General features: G+C 47.3%; 1 protein-coding gene across 4 annotated transcripts in view; it reads right to left on the reverse strand.

Annotated features, from left to right (window-relative positions):
* YAP1 (Yes1 associated transcriptional regulator) overlaps nucleotides 1-15,018 on the reverse strand; it is a 182,273-nt gene that overhangs the window by 48,533 nt on the left and 118,722 nt on the right. For 2 of the 4 annotated variants that reach the window (XM_086935277.1, XM_086935280.1), the window contains one exon: nucleotides 11,134-11,324. In XM_086935277.1, coding sequence (XP_086791403.1) covers nucleotides 11,134-11,324 — 191 coding nt within the window. The remainder of the gene's footprint in view (nucleotides 1-11,133; nucleotides 11,325-15,018) is intronic. The other 2 variants (XM_086935279.1, XM_086935281.1) reach the window with 1 other exon arrangement.

Raw genomic sequence — 15,018 nt, forward strand, 5'->3', positions numbered from 1 at the left:
GAAAGGCGCTGGAAGATGCAGCTGCGGCTGCTCTCGACGGAGCTTTTACCAGCCAGTCGTCCAGGTAAGGGAAGACCTGGTGTCCCTGCTGGCGGAGATAGGCTGCGACGGGAGAAAGGCATTTCGTAAAGATCCTTGGAGCAGATTTGAGGCCGAAGGGGAGTACGCGGAATTGGTAGTGTATCCCTGCGACTGCAAACCTTAGGAACTTTCTGTGTCCCTTGAGGATAGGGATGTGATAATAGGCGTCCTGTAGGTCGAGTGATGTCATGTAGTCGCCTTTTTCCAGGAGTCCCAGGATCTCCTGTAGCGTGACCATTCGAAACGACTGCTTCTTTAGAAACACGTTGAGGGCTCTTAAGTCGAGAATTGGACGCCATTTCTTCCCCTTCTTGTGGATGAGGAAGAAGTGGGAATAGAAGCCCTCCCCCATCTGGGCGTGTGGAACATTTTCTATTGCGCCTTTCTGGAGCATGGATGTTAGTTCTTGCCGAAGCAGCCGTAGGTGTCTGTGAGGACGCTTGACAGGTGGTGTCTGAGGAGGGTTTGAGAGGAATTCTAGAGAGTGGCCGAATTGAAGGAGTTGTAGGACCCACCGGTCTGTCGTTATTTGCCGCCAGTTTTGAAGGTAAAAGGAAAGCTTCCCTCCAAGTCGCAAGGGAAGCGATGGTGGAAGGGCTGGCCAATTGGAAAAGTCATTGGCGATTGCCTGCTGGTCTCTTCTGTCCTTTTCCTCTGTAGGACGATTTATTGAAGGAGGACTGACGTCCCGACTGGTTTTGGCGCTGTTGAAATTGCGTCTTACCCTGAGAGTAAGAGTAAGAGGACTTGTTTTGATAAGATCCTCTATAGGAGGATTGTCCCCTCCCCCTGTTGGCACGAAAGGACTGAGTGCGAGATTGCAGAGTGCCCAGGGCTCTGGCCGTGTCAGTGTCCTTTTTAATTGCAGTGAGGGCTTCATCAATCTTCTCGCCGAATAGATGATCGCCATCATAGGGCATATCTAAGATTTTGGTCTGGACCTCCTGTCTGAAGGAGGTGGCCTTAAGCCAGCCTTGGCGTCGTAGAACAGCGGCTCCCGCCAGCTGTCTGAATCCAGTCATGGCCACGTCGATGGCGCAGTCTATCAGTTCTGAGGCCGATGTTTGGCCCTCCAGGAGGAGCGAGTGTGCCTCCGCTTTAGCATCTTCTGGCAGGTCGGCAATGTAGGGCGCGATATCCGCCCAGAGTTGGCGGTTGTAACGCCCAAGAAGGGCGATGGAATTGGCAATTTTCACCGTTGTCGCAGAGGTAGTGGAAAAGCGTTTCCCAACTGCATCTAACTTCCTGCCTTCTTTATCTGGTGGTGTCGATAAAGGTGATGCAGGGTTCTTCTGTGCCGCCTGGGTGACCACAGAGTCCGCCTTGGGATGACCCGTGAGGCATGCTGGAGCTGACGACGTAGCTCTGTACTTTTTATCCAGTTTGGGTACGATTACCTGTAGGGAAGCTGGAGATTGCATGAGCTGCTTGCCCTGTTTGAGTAGATAATCAATGATCGGAATCAATCTAGTAGTTTTCTTAGTTGGTTCTTTAAAGTCATAGAGGAAACATTCAGTTTCCTGAGATTCCATTGACATATGGAACCTTTTGGCAGCCCTTTCCATGAGGTTATGGAAACCTCCAATATCAGCAGGTGGAGACTCAGAGGATTGCGGCTCCGGAGAGGCTGGAGAGTGAGTGACATAGTCCTGGTCTGCATCCACGTCCGTATCATCATCTCGGACTTCCCCTTCTTCATGTTCTCTGTCCTCTTCCTCGGACGAGATAGGGTCTTGAGCAGGGTCCTGTGTCCTAGGAAGGACCAGTGGAGGGGGCCTGGGTCTTGTCCCTTGCGCAGGAACGATCACAGCTGGCTGCGGGGTCGGTGGGACAGTAGGGGTGGCTTTCTGCGGAAACCGCAGTTTGTAGTCTTGAACGAGAAAGCTCAAGTCCGCAACCAATGAGGCCGGCAAGCACACCATTGGGGTCACCTGGGTGTGGACTTGGGTAGGCACTACTGGAGGAGTCGATTCTTCAACCTCCTGCTCTTCGTCCGTACTCTGGCACTTGACAATTAGGTCAGAAGGACTAGTGGCTTGGGTAAACTCCTCCTCCTCCTCCGGCTCCTGGTCCTGTAAGAAGCAGGATGGCGTCAGCTGTTGGACCTTGCTAGGCGAGGTCATCTCCGGAGTGATCTGTCTTTTGGTGATCCTGATGGAGACGTGGGAAGTCTGAGCGTCCATTGCGTGTGACAGGAGCTCGGATTCTTTCCAGGTACCAGCAGCCGTCGGTATAGTCTTCGTCGACGGTGCATCCGTCGACGACCCTCTCGTCGACGACGCCTTATGCAGCGTTTCCTTCGTCGACTGCTTCGTCGTCGGCGCCGTCGTCGACGGAGCGCCCTTCGTCGACGGAGTGTCCCTCGTCGACGGCTTCGTCGACGGTGTGACTTTCGTCGACGGTGTCGTCGTCGACGTCTTCGTCGACGGTGCTGTCGTCGACGCCCTCGTCGACGGTGCCGTCGTCGATGTCCTCGTCGACGGTCTTGTCGTCGACGGTGCGGAGGATGAAATCGGTCGTCCTGCTGACGACGAGTAAGTTAGAGTCGTCGATGAGGTGGACGCCGACGATGCCATCGTCGTCGATACTGTCGTCGTCGATGTTGAGACTGTTTTAGGCGATGAGGTGGTCGCCGATTGCGCCGTCGTCACCGTAAGCAGTGGTTGCTTCCTGGGGACAGGAAGGTCCTTGCTAGGTACGGCAGGCTTGCCCTCTGAAGACTTTTTAGACTTCTTAGGAGGGGTCGCTGAGTGACCAGGCGAGGAAGCCCTAGGCCTCTTCAGGGAAAGTTGTGAGGCGACCGACATGCTCCCACCCTCGGAAATGAGGTCGGTCGGTTTGTCTTTGAGCCTGTTCAGCCAGATAAGAAGTCTCCCTTCCCGGTCTTTCTGGGTTTTGACGGAGAACTTACGGCAAATCTTGCAGTCTATGGTCTTGTGGTGAGGGTAGAGGCAATACAGGCATTCCTCATGTTCGTCGTCCACGTGGAGCCTTAGTTTACCACAGGAGGCACAGGGACGGAAAAGTGCTCTTTTCTTGACGTCAGCCATGGTAGAAAGTCGAAAAAGCTGTGAAGTTTGGAGAAAATTCGATATTCCTGAGGAGAACTCAGGTGGAGACTCCCTAGCACAACGTGCGGTAGAAAATCTGAGAGACTGAGGCTCCTCACAGGAAGGTTCTAGAGGGAGGTAGTTGCTGATTGGTTGTTTCTCTTACTTTGGTCCTTTTTTACAAAAGGACTCAGATAGGCTACCAAGGTGGGACCCTGGAGCCTACTCTATTTGGTCCTTCCTGCATAAGGACCTAGATAGGTTACTAAGGCGAGACCCTTAGACCTAATCTTTTTATGTATGTCTTAGGACATTACTTTTTTATATATACCGGAGGCTCCCGTCTCGACGACGGGGAATGATTCAGGCATGTGAATCTATGAAAGACACCCAAATACTGGATAACAATATGATCACTTTTATACATGTGTGCAAAATATAGCTATTTGTGGCCATTTAGAATGCTCCTTGGTAGTATCCGAGTGGAATTCCTAACGCCCAGGACATATTGTTTAGAGTCAAGGCCAACAAGTCTGCATATTTATTTTGGCCACAGGACCACACAATGCATCTCCAGCCCTTTGGCTGACAGTCTATGTTGGCAGGGAAAGGTGTGGGAAAGAAGATTGTGTTGCCAAGGCAAGATATGCATCCATTTACATACATAAGATGTTCAACATGCTACAACTAAAACAAAAAACAAAAATCTGTAACATCAGCTTGAATTGATGACTGGGTTTTGAACATAAACAAGCACTGGCAAAGCCAACAGGTCTCGTCTTTGGGACTTATCAGCTTTGTTAGTTGCTTTTAGCCATGTTGCACAGCCTCCTGGAAAAAAGAAATTAACATATAGAAGTTTTTTTTTTTTTAAAGAACTGGTGGGGCAAAAACGTGGAGGTGCGGAGTGGAAGCAACAAAGCAATACAGGGACAGTGGAAGAAAACCTTGGTGACTGAAGCAAAATGGAGCATGTAGGAGGGAATCTAGGAGTAACAGGCCAGAGAGCAGAGGAGAAGCACACAGACATGCAGACAATGAAGAGAGAGTAAGTAGGTCGTTTGAGTTTGGGTTCATTCGATTTTGACATCCCCACATTACAGATTGCTTTGGCCTCAGGGTAGTCTTCAAGGACACAGAGTTTGAAGGTCTCAGCTTGGCCCGCTGCGCGCCCCTGTGATTTGACCTGGTGCTTCTTTGAATCCTCTTTCTTTGCTGTCCTCTTCGGCACCCTACTCTTTCATCAACGTCAACCTCCTCTGTCTCACTTCGGTTTCCTCTGGGTTCTTCTGGTTGCTTGACAGTCCCAAGTTTCGCTAAGAGGGTTGCTTGCACTGGGACAGTTTTATGGTGTAATGTGCTCACTTCTGCGGCTCTCTGGTCTTTAATGTTTTGGGCGGGATTTCGGTACATGCATCACACCCGGCAAAGTTGTGATACTTCGGCAGATAAAGGTTATACACCTCGTGAATGTCCATATGGGTGAACTTGCGGCAGCACTTCGAGCAAAACCCTAAAGGGGGTATTCCCCATTCTCAATGTCTCAAGTTCCTCAGATGCTCAGCCATTTCAACTACAAAGTGGTGAGATGTGGAGAGACTTCTCTTCAGCGCTGCAACGCAAGACTCACGAGTGAGAACATTACTAATAAAAGGACCCCCATTGTTCCCATTATCCAATAAGGTATTTCTCAGGTAGGATTGGTATTACCTTCTGGGACTGGTGACAAGTTCCATTACGAGCAGCGGGAAACTCCCCAGAGTCATGCCCACCCCCTTTCATGATGTTTTAGAGTAACCAATGAAAGTAAGCATCAAAACAAAAAAGAACAAGCATTGGAATAGCCAGTAGGTCTTGCTTTTGGAACCTTCTAAATAATTAGTTATGCAGCACAATATCCATGGTGCAACAACATCAACTGTTGCATGGCTAACCACTTAAAAGGTTCCAAAAGGTGAGAACTATTGGCCAGGGCGGGGTCTCAAAAAAAGAAGGAAAGAGCCAGCTAAAGTTCAGAGTACGAGACACCCCAGAAAACAGCAAATCAAGTATAAAAAGCCAGAATTGGGTATGATCACAACAAAACAATTCTCAATCCCAGCACCAGCTATTGAAATGCCACAGAGCCAAGGATTCACATTACCTTGGATGCAGAACCAAAGGGGGTGGCTTTGCCCCGCCTCTTCCTGGCACAGAACGGGCCTGGGCACGTCCCCTGCGGCGGGAGATTAACATCGCTTTTGAGAGCGAAAGTGTGGAAGTTGGCGCCTCCTGGCATGATACTCACTGTGGCTTTTAGTCCCCTCCAGGAACTACTGAAGCCTCAGTAACGTCCCACACTGCGGAAGATCAACCGCATCTATTATCGCAAAAGTGCATTAAACTGGCACAATGTTCGCCAGAGCATGTAGGCCCTTCCAGCAGCCCCTGCAGCCTCTGTAGCGTCTGTGCTGCAGAAGATCAAAAGCGCTTTTGAGAGCAAAAGTGCAGGAAGATGGCTACTCCTGGCGCAATGCTCATTGGGGCTTGCAGGTCACTCCAGCAACCCCTGCAGCCTTGTATTCAAATGCATAAAGGGTTGTCTGCCTGCTAAAGTTACAAAATGGATACGTTTGTGGCTACGGGGGATTCTGTCTCATATGTCTATTAACCACATACCGACTATATAAACTATTCAACAACTCTCATGGATGCATCTATTTGTCCACTCCTTTAAATTGATGGTTAATGGGTAATTCAATGGGAGAGTTTTTCTTTTTATTAGGAACTCAGTACCCGTACAACTACTAGGCTAGAGGTATACAAAGAATTGTCATCAAAAGGCCATATTTACCAAAGGCACATTTCTCACTCGCAACAGGCCACAAAAAGGCTCAGTTACACAACAGTGAGCGCGAACGCATTTGCTTCAAAGTAGATTTCCTGTAAGTGGACCCTAGTCAAAGAACTTGCAACAAAAAAGGGGAGAGAAAGCTGAAGGAGACAAAAAGAGGAAAGAGAAAAGGGTGAGGCAAGATAGAGGAGTAAGGAAAGAAGAGAAGAACGCTAGAAAAATTAAGAGGTAGAGAATTAGGGAAACAGCAAACAGTGCAAAGTAGAACCGGAAAAAAAGGGATGAAACGTGATCAGGTGTCTAGGAAAAGGTTCCGTGGAAGAGTAAGGGGAGACAAAGAAATGGAAGCAATATAAAAAGGAGTAAAAAAAGTGGAAAGAAGAGAAGAGCGCTAGAAAAACAAAGAGGTAGAGAATTAAGGAAAGAGCACACAGTGCAAAGTAGCAACCGGAAAAAGGGATGAAAGGGCGAGCGGGTGTCTAGGGAAAGTGTCTGTGGAAGAGTAAGGGGAGACAAAGAGATGGAAGCAAGAGAAAAGTGAGCGAGGAGGGGAAACGACAGAGGCGATTAAGAATCGCGAGCCCGATGGAGATGCACTTAATGGGAGAAACCTGAATGCTTGTAAGCGCGATTTAAGCGATACGCGGCGGGGGAGGGGCAGAGGCAGGGAGCAAGCGAGAGGAAAGACAGATGGCGCTGCAGGCTGGCGGTTCGTGCGGGCACGCTCGTGTGAACGCAAGCGCTAGGCCAGCCAAAGCGTGCAGTAGCACTTTAAAAACCCACCTACTAAATGTCTCGCCTGAGACAGCGCATGCGCTGGCTCAGGCAAGACCTAAAAAAGTGTTAGTCTCACAACTGCGTAGCATTGTAATCAGAACTTCAGTGAGTTATGAAGGCCACCTATCTGTGAACTCAGACTTTTGTGTGCAATTCAACAAGACTTGGCATAGCCAATAGGTCTCGCCTTTGGGACCTTATAAGTGTTTAGTTATCCAGCACAATATCCTTGGTGCAACAACATCAACTGTTGCACGGCTAAACACTTTTAAGGTCCCAAAGGCGAGACCTATTGCCTATGCGTGTTAAAAATGTGGATGATAACCAACATTGCCCATGAGGAAGGGAAGCCACAGGAACAGGCTGCATTAAAAAACATGCGCTATGATCTTGGCCCAAACTACCGGGTATGTGAGACCTTTGCCCTGGAGGCATGCCACGATGTTCCCCTTAGAGATGACAATTCGGAGGTGCAAATTTTGAGGATCAGAATTCGGTACAGACAACGAATTAGGCTGTTTGCTACGCTGACTTTCCCCGTACTTCTTTCTTTAGCTTTCAGCAAATACTTTACTAAGATCTAAATATAACTCCACATGGAAGAGTCGGCAGCAGCTTGGCTTCAAATGAATGCTCCTAGCGATAGGTCTCAGTGAGTGTTATCAAAGTGAGGCCACTGGAAGATGGCAAGGCAGGCAGCATGTGTGGCCGTGGGCAGGGTGTTCATCAAAACAGTGCCCGTTACTCCAAACATAACCAAAGTTAAACCTTAACATGGGCACAGCGCTCCGATGCGGAGTTGGCGCTGGATAAACCTGAAAGCGTGGGAAGCTGGAGGGCGACTCTCAGACTCGAGCAACCAATAACTGACGGGCGAATCGATTCCATCACACCAACAGGGGATGAATAGTTTGCCCCTTTAGACACAGCTTCCATCACTCAGTACTTCACGGAGTACGATGTTGTGACTTTGCATAGCGCTTTCAGTCCTTATAGCATCAGTGCGCTGTCTTCAACTGGGTGTTCTTTTGTGCTCATCAGCCGGAGCCAACCTTTTACACTGACTGTTTATTGGCGAGTGGTTGTGGGATTTTATTTGGGAGTATGTTCCGTGTTTGGAGTTTATTCTGGAGAGTTAGTGTGGTGGGTTGTGTGAGTCAGCGTGGAAGTTAAATGAGTTCGATTTAAAATGACGCCTGTGTCTATAAAAAAAGAAAAAAACACACTCCAAACCGAAGCGCCTATTAGCTTCACACCAGGCTCAAACACTGGAACTCGTTATATATGCTTATTCTTATATAAGGATATTTGCATGCATCTTCATGCTCTCACGGTCGCACAAATCGGAGAGATGACCCCCGAGGCCCTAATACTGTCCAATAGTGCAACATTGATCGCTGATTTCGTAGTGTACGCCACACTGATATCATTACATAGTGTGTCCCCGTCAAGCGCTATATCTTACTAAAGTAAAGCGTCTTCGAGGCATGCACATTAAAGACACTCGAATAGGGCCAGAGATTGTGGGTACTGGTAGAGGCCTCTGAAATGCAACACCACAAGTGTTTACAGCAGGACACAGCTTTGCTTCCGGTGCTTGTGGGACATATGCAAATGCAGGTGCCCCGATCCCAAGCCGGGCGTCCCTGGAGGGGTATCAACTGCTGTTGCGAGAGAGGAGCTCCCTGGTCCACCTGAGGGTCGCAGTGTGCAAGTGTAAGCAGAGTCTGTGTAGAGATGCCGTGCAAGAGGTGTGCCCTCTTTTCTGGAGGGCAGCAGCTGTGCCTGATAGGAAGCTGAGGTGCCTCCATGGGAGAGGAGAGGGCGCCTTTGTCCACATGCCAGGGCACTCTGACCCAGACAGTTATCCTGATGTTTGTGTAACTTTTTTCAGCAGGGAGAGTTGGTACCATTTTATGTTGGATTGTTCTATTATAACCAGGGACACTGGATTAATGCGATTGTGCGGCCGCACCAATCATGTGTGCAGCTCAAGGAAACAATCTGCTGTATCGTAAATAATATTAAAACAACAACGCGTATACATTTCAAATTCCACTTAACCAATCATGAACAAAAGTGCTCGATTCAAGGCGCTACACTCACCAGATAACACCAGAATTAAACTCCACAAAATCGGGCTGCCCATGTTAGCGGCTGAGGGGTCTCCTGTGCTTTAGGAAGAGCTAGGTGCGGCTGCTGCTGTCTGTGGAAATGGGAGTGCAGGCAGAAAGTAAGTAACTAGTGAGTGGGTGAAGGGAGGGAGGAGGGCGCCTCACTCTGTACAGAGTTTAAACTCGGGCAGTCACGTGCAGAGAGGGGAGGGAGCCTAACTTTCTACTTCTCGTGCGGACAGCAAGAAATGAAAATGAATGCAAGCGGATTAAGCAACCGTCGCCCACCCCTTTTCTCCTATGCTTGCATTGCCAAATAGTGTTGAGAGCTGATGCAGTCAGCGGAAATATGGTCGTGTGTGCCGTCTAGTGATTGCTGATGCCGTGTTCGAGTGCGTGCTCCTTGGGTTACCCAGAGAATCGCAGTCTGATCTACTCAGAAGAATGAGTTCTGTTCTCTTTACAAACCACCCCCGCCGGCTACAAATGTCTTGTTGTAAGAAATGCTGCCAGAAACGAGTCCGAAGGAATATAGGATGGGAGAAAAGCCCACAACCGGGATGGTGACTTAAGCTGCGCTCCACTCACCCCTTGTTCAATGAGGGAGACAACATTTGTGAAAGAAAGTCACATTTTCACCCTGCAGTCGCGAAAGTGAAAGCGACACTCCTGACCACGGTCTTGAGTAAGGACCTTGCATGTTCCCCCAGGCGACCCTTCTGCCCTGTAGTGCCAGTTTCTTAGCACTGAGCGTTGAGACCCCGTTGATGCCTATATGTGCTCCGGGATTTCTCAGCGCATAGAGACAACTTTAAAAATAAAGATTAGAAACTAGACAAATTATCGCCATTAAGCGATAGTTTAAGCCAGGAGGGAGGCTTCATGTAAAAAGGGATGCAGGGTCAGATAATCACACAGTTTCAGCCAAGAGAACCTTTATCTTCATAACCCAGAGTGAACTTAAAGCTTTTCATCTCCTGTGTGAGGGGGTGGAGGGAAAGACAACAGCAAATGCTGCGTGCTGTGTCCACCAAAACGAGATTGGTAAATCAGAGGCAAGACACTGATCAACGAATGCTGCAAATGCAGAAACAGCTTTGGAAAGAAGACATGCTTGAAGCCTGGCGGTGGGAATGCGGAACCACCAAAGAAACGAGGAGAAAGCACAAATAACGAGCCAGGAGAAACAAGTGGTGCACGTGCGCCATATTGAGACATTGGTTTTGCATTATTACGCACACGTCTGGGCATGATAATTCAAAGCAGATGTAGCACATGCGGGTAACCGCAAGCAACAGGCCGTGGGCGGAGCTAAGGTGGGACCATGCATCCGCCTTTGCCCAATTGCGTGCTGTCTTTCTTAGAAAGACGCACGCAGAGGCCAATAGCCTGAGAGAAAAACAAAAACACATGCGCGAGCGTGTGTTCAGCTTTCTGACTGCGCGCTGCTCTAGGCTTGACCTAAAAAGCATATTTCCTTTGATACACAATTTCTATTCATTTACTTTTTTATGTCAAGTAATGCATTCCAGAGTAGAGTGGAAAACTACAGTAAGCCACGGCTCAGCTGTCAACTAAGTATGGTATGATTTAGGACAAACCTGGAGAGTATGACTTTATTGCCAGAGAAGTATGGGCTAACAAGTGAAATAATTTTACTGTCTGCAGAGGGGCTTCAAACCCATGAAAAATAGTTTCTCGCCAACTCCACAATTAAACTATATTGCTTTAGAAAAAAAACTAGAAGGAACAGAGGCTCAAAAACACCGAAAGTTAATACTACACTAGAAGATTATACAGAACTAATGTGAAGCCAATGTCTTTAACAAAGCAAATAACATATACGGCTAGGGGCACTTGAGAAGTGCACAAACACCCAAGGCTTTCATAAGGCTATAGCAAAAGCATAAAAAATATAGTTGCTGATGAAAAGAGCAATGTTTAGCATAAAACTATGACCAAAATGTGGTGGTAATTATTCCAGGGAAAAATGGAAATGGCCATCCAGAACTTTGCTACCTCAAAAGGCAATTTGTTTCACCTAATGTACATCACATAATGATGCAATCTGAAATAAGTAAAAATAAAAAAGAAATGTTTTAAAGTGTGCGGCGCGACATGTTTAAATATAAATAACAACAATTTAAATTTCATGAACCAATTCTTCAAGATCAAGTCTACAGAGTACACAGCAAAAGCAGTGATTATCAAACACCCCCATCCCTACCCAGACTGGACGAAACAAACACAAAAATAGTAAAGGAAGGGTTTTTCTAACCTGTGGCCTCACCTGCCGAAACAGCTCTTGGTGCTTCAGTCGCAGCCTCTGTTTCTCCATCTGCAGCTCCTGTAATCTCATCTGTTGCTGCTGACTGGAACCTCCGCCTATTAGACCACTCTGTGGGCTCTGAGATGTTAGAGGTGGTGGGGGCTTTACTGGAGCACTTTGGCTGAGCCTTTGACTCATTGCTGGAAAAAACACAAAGTAATTTTGAAATAAAAGGTGCCTAAGATAACCTTATACAAGACTCCAAAGAGATAGAAAAATATTCAATACAAATATCATGGGTAATCAGTAAATGCCCATTTGCAAGAAACTTGGTGTTAAATCATTTTTTAATAAAACTCAAAATCAGATTTGATGAGCATATATACTTTGGATAGCTCAGAAATGCGGTGTAATCCTACCCTGAATAATTCAGAAAAACTGTGACGCACACAGATTAAGGGTTTTCTGGACTAACCTTTTACTTTTGGTGAGCTTGACAATGATGCACACTCATTGGAGGTGTTCCATGCTGGTTGTTCAGTGTAAGTTTTGATTAGCTGTTGTTCAATATCAGAGAACACCAAAAGTGTTCCCCTCTCGAGAGTCCCTCAAAAGAGGATATGGAGTGACTTGTCAGGCAGAGGGACTATGTTCATGTGCCTTTTCTTTATCACAAATAAACCTGAGGGGAGAATATCTACTATGTTTATTTATTTATACTATTTATAAAGCACTCTACAACCCTACGGGCATCATGGCGCTGTGAAATGCAACTGAAAATGAGCATCGTGGGCTGTGAGCAGTATACTCCTGGGGCAGTTAAGCTTTAGGGAAGAGCCATGTCTTTACTTTTTTACGAAAAGGCATCAGTTCGCCTGTTTTCCTTATTGCAATAGGGAGGCTATTCCAGAGATGGGCTGCCGCTATACTAAAGGCTCTGCCACCATGAGTGGCTTTCCTGATCCTAGGTATATTGATAAGATTGGTGGTAGAGGAGCGGAGGGTCCGTGTAGGTTCATACCTGTTAAATTTGTTTTGTAATGGTTTAGGACCCAGCCCATGCACTGCCTTGAAGACAGTGCATAGAGATTTGAAGAGGATCCTCTGATGCACGGGCAGCTAGTGTAGCTCAGCCAATGCAAGAGAGGTGGAGGATCTTCGTCCTCGAGAGAGTGCCATTTTTGCTGCCGCCGCCTGGATGCTCTGGAGTCTGGAAATCAAGTATGCAGGGGATTCCAGTAGCAGAGTGTTACAGTAATCCAGGCGGCTGAGAATGGTGCTTCTGACCACGGTCGCTCTGGTCTGTGCTGGGAGGAGAGGAAGCATCCTTCGAAGGCCTCGCATTAAGGCGAAGCAGCTGCTCACCTGCCTGTTGACATTGGTCTCTAGACTCAGGTTGTCATTGAAGCTGACCCCTTGATTCCGCACTGTTTTTACTGGAGTCAGTGACTCACCTGACTCCAGAGGCCAAAAGTCAACAGACAGGCTTCTGGCGATTCTTCCTACTTTACAGTGGATTATCTCAGTTTTGCCACTGTTAAACTGTAGTGAATTGCTTTTTAACCAAGTTGCCATTTCCAACATACAAGTGTGAAAGGTCTCGAGTGATTCTGCATGAGCACCATCAAGAGAAATTATCAGCTGCGTGTCATACGCATAGTTGATCACGCTAATGCTGTGGGCCTTGATGATGCCCATCAGGGGTTGCATGTAAATGTTAAAAAGGATCGGACTGATCGCAGACCCCTGTGGGACCCCATGTGGAACTGTAGCAAACTCAGATTGGTATGGAGGGAGTGACACTGCCTGCCACCTATCCGTCAGGTAAGAGCGGAACCATTCAAGAGCCACTCCCTCAACTCCAAAGCTTTCCAGCCTTGTCAGCAGGATGTCGTGACTCACCGCATCGAATGCGGCGGACAGGTCCAGCAAAATTAGTATTGCTGATTCTCCCCTGTCCGCCCTCATTCGTAGGTTGTCCAGGACCATCAGCAGAGCTGACTCGGTCCCATGGGCTGGTCTGAACCCAAATTGCTCCTCTTCAAGGATGTTGTTAGTTTCCAGGAAGAGGGACAACGACCTGCTGACCAGCCGTTCCATGATCTTAACTGGATAGGGCAGGAGCGATATAGGTCGGTAGTTCTTATGACAACTGGGGTCCAAGTTAGATTTTTTCAATAGGGGAGTGACCACTGCCTGTTTCCATTCTTTTGGTACAATGCCTGTGCCGAGGGATTGATTGCATAGCTGATGAAGTACTGGAAAGAATTCAGCCCCAAACTCCTTTACTATTTTATGTGGTAGAGGGTCCAATGGCATCCCGATGTTATGTTGAGGGCTATTTGCGCAAACTCTTGTTCTGTCAGTCTCGAATTTGTCAAAGAAAACCTTTGGCATAAGGTGTCCCTCCATTCCTTCTCTCTTCTTCCCATTCTCCATGCTGCTTTTGTGCTGCACTAGGGAAATAGGGGTATCCTTCATACTCTCTATTATCTTAGTGATTTTTTCCTGGAAGAAGGAGGCCAAACCGTCACATAATTCCTGTGAGGGTTTCATGTTGCTATTGGCGCACTCAGGATGGGATAGATCTTTTACTATCCTAAAGATGTCTCGTGACTTATTGGAACTTTTTAGGATAATATCTGCAAAGTAGTTTGCTTTGGCTGTGGCAATCTCATTCTTATACTTGGTTATTGTCTGCCTCCAGAGTAGTCTATCATGCTCTATATAGTCTTTCCTCCAATGCCTTTTCGCTGTCTCTCTAATAGGGACACAATGCTCACCCCAGAACTGGAGGGGGCAACAAAGTACTGAATTTGGCAAATCCTCAGGCTGGCTTTGGAACACCAACTTGACCTAAGTAATGAATAAACACAGAAACACTTGGTATCTTATTTAAATGCTAAGGGAGACTTCGTACTGGTTTGCAAGATCCCACACCAGATGTGAAACCTGTGTGTGGCTGCCAAAAGCCATGACAATTGTGCGTAAATCTGGGAAGCATGCGGAGTCACTAGCTGCTGTGATCTAGGAAAGAGTTTACCAGTCTGCTGAAAAGCTGGACTGCCCCTCCCAGAAAGTACCAATGCAACCCTATAGATGCCTTGCACAAGGTCTAGCTGAAAGAAAGCCAGTTGAAGGACACCTCAATGGACTGGGTCACGAGGTTGCCACTGCCAAGCTGGAAGCCAGCATCCACAGAAGTGCATCATTTGGGTCATACAGCTTTGGCAAAACCTGTTGGCAACACAAGGGAAAGCCAGCATCGACCAAAAGCCACACGGTCCCATGCAAAAGAGTGCACGTATCCACTTTCAGACCCTGAAACACTACAACGTAGCCGTCATTCACGTGCATAGTTTTTAATGACCAGGGAGATCACCCAAATTGAGCAACGGTTGCAATTATGTTCCTAATACTGTAAATCCAGACATATGTCTGGATGAGTGTGCAGTTGTAATCGAGCCGTAAAATACAAGGGCAGAGATTGTACCGAAGGCTTATGTCGTTTCCGCCCACAACCGAGGAAAAAAATCTGAACACGACACGTAAATTATGGAAAATAAAATATATATATATATATATTTTTTTTTAAACCTCATCCAATCAAGCTAGCCTTATAAAAAGATTCATTCAAAATATGGTTACTATGGATTGCTGAGCATCCATTTTGGACTGCTACCAGACCGTATTTCAAGACACCTGAATTGACTGCAAAACAATACATCTCACCAGAACTTAATGTACTCTTAAACCCCCCCAGCCCCCCCCCCCCCCCCCCCCCACTACACTGCGCAATCTAGAATCCTGGTATATTCTCCATGTTAATAGCCTTTCTGTTCCTCTTTAACAGTTTATATTCTTGCTTTGACCAATCATAAAATTCTTTCCAAA

The sequence above is a fragment of the Lissotriton vulgaris genome, chromosome 8 (genome assembly GCF_964263255.1).
Source record: "Lissotriton vulgaris chromosome 8, aLisVul1.2, whole genome shotgun sequence".
Taxonomy (NCBI): Eukaryota; Metazoa; Chordata; class Amphibia; order Caudata; family Salamandridae; genus Lissotriton; species Lissotriton vulgaris.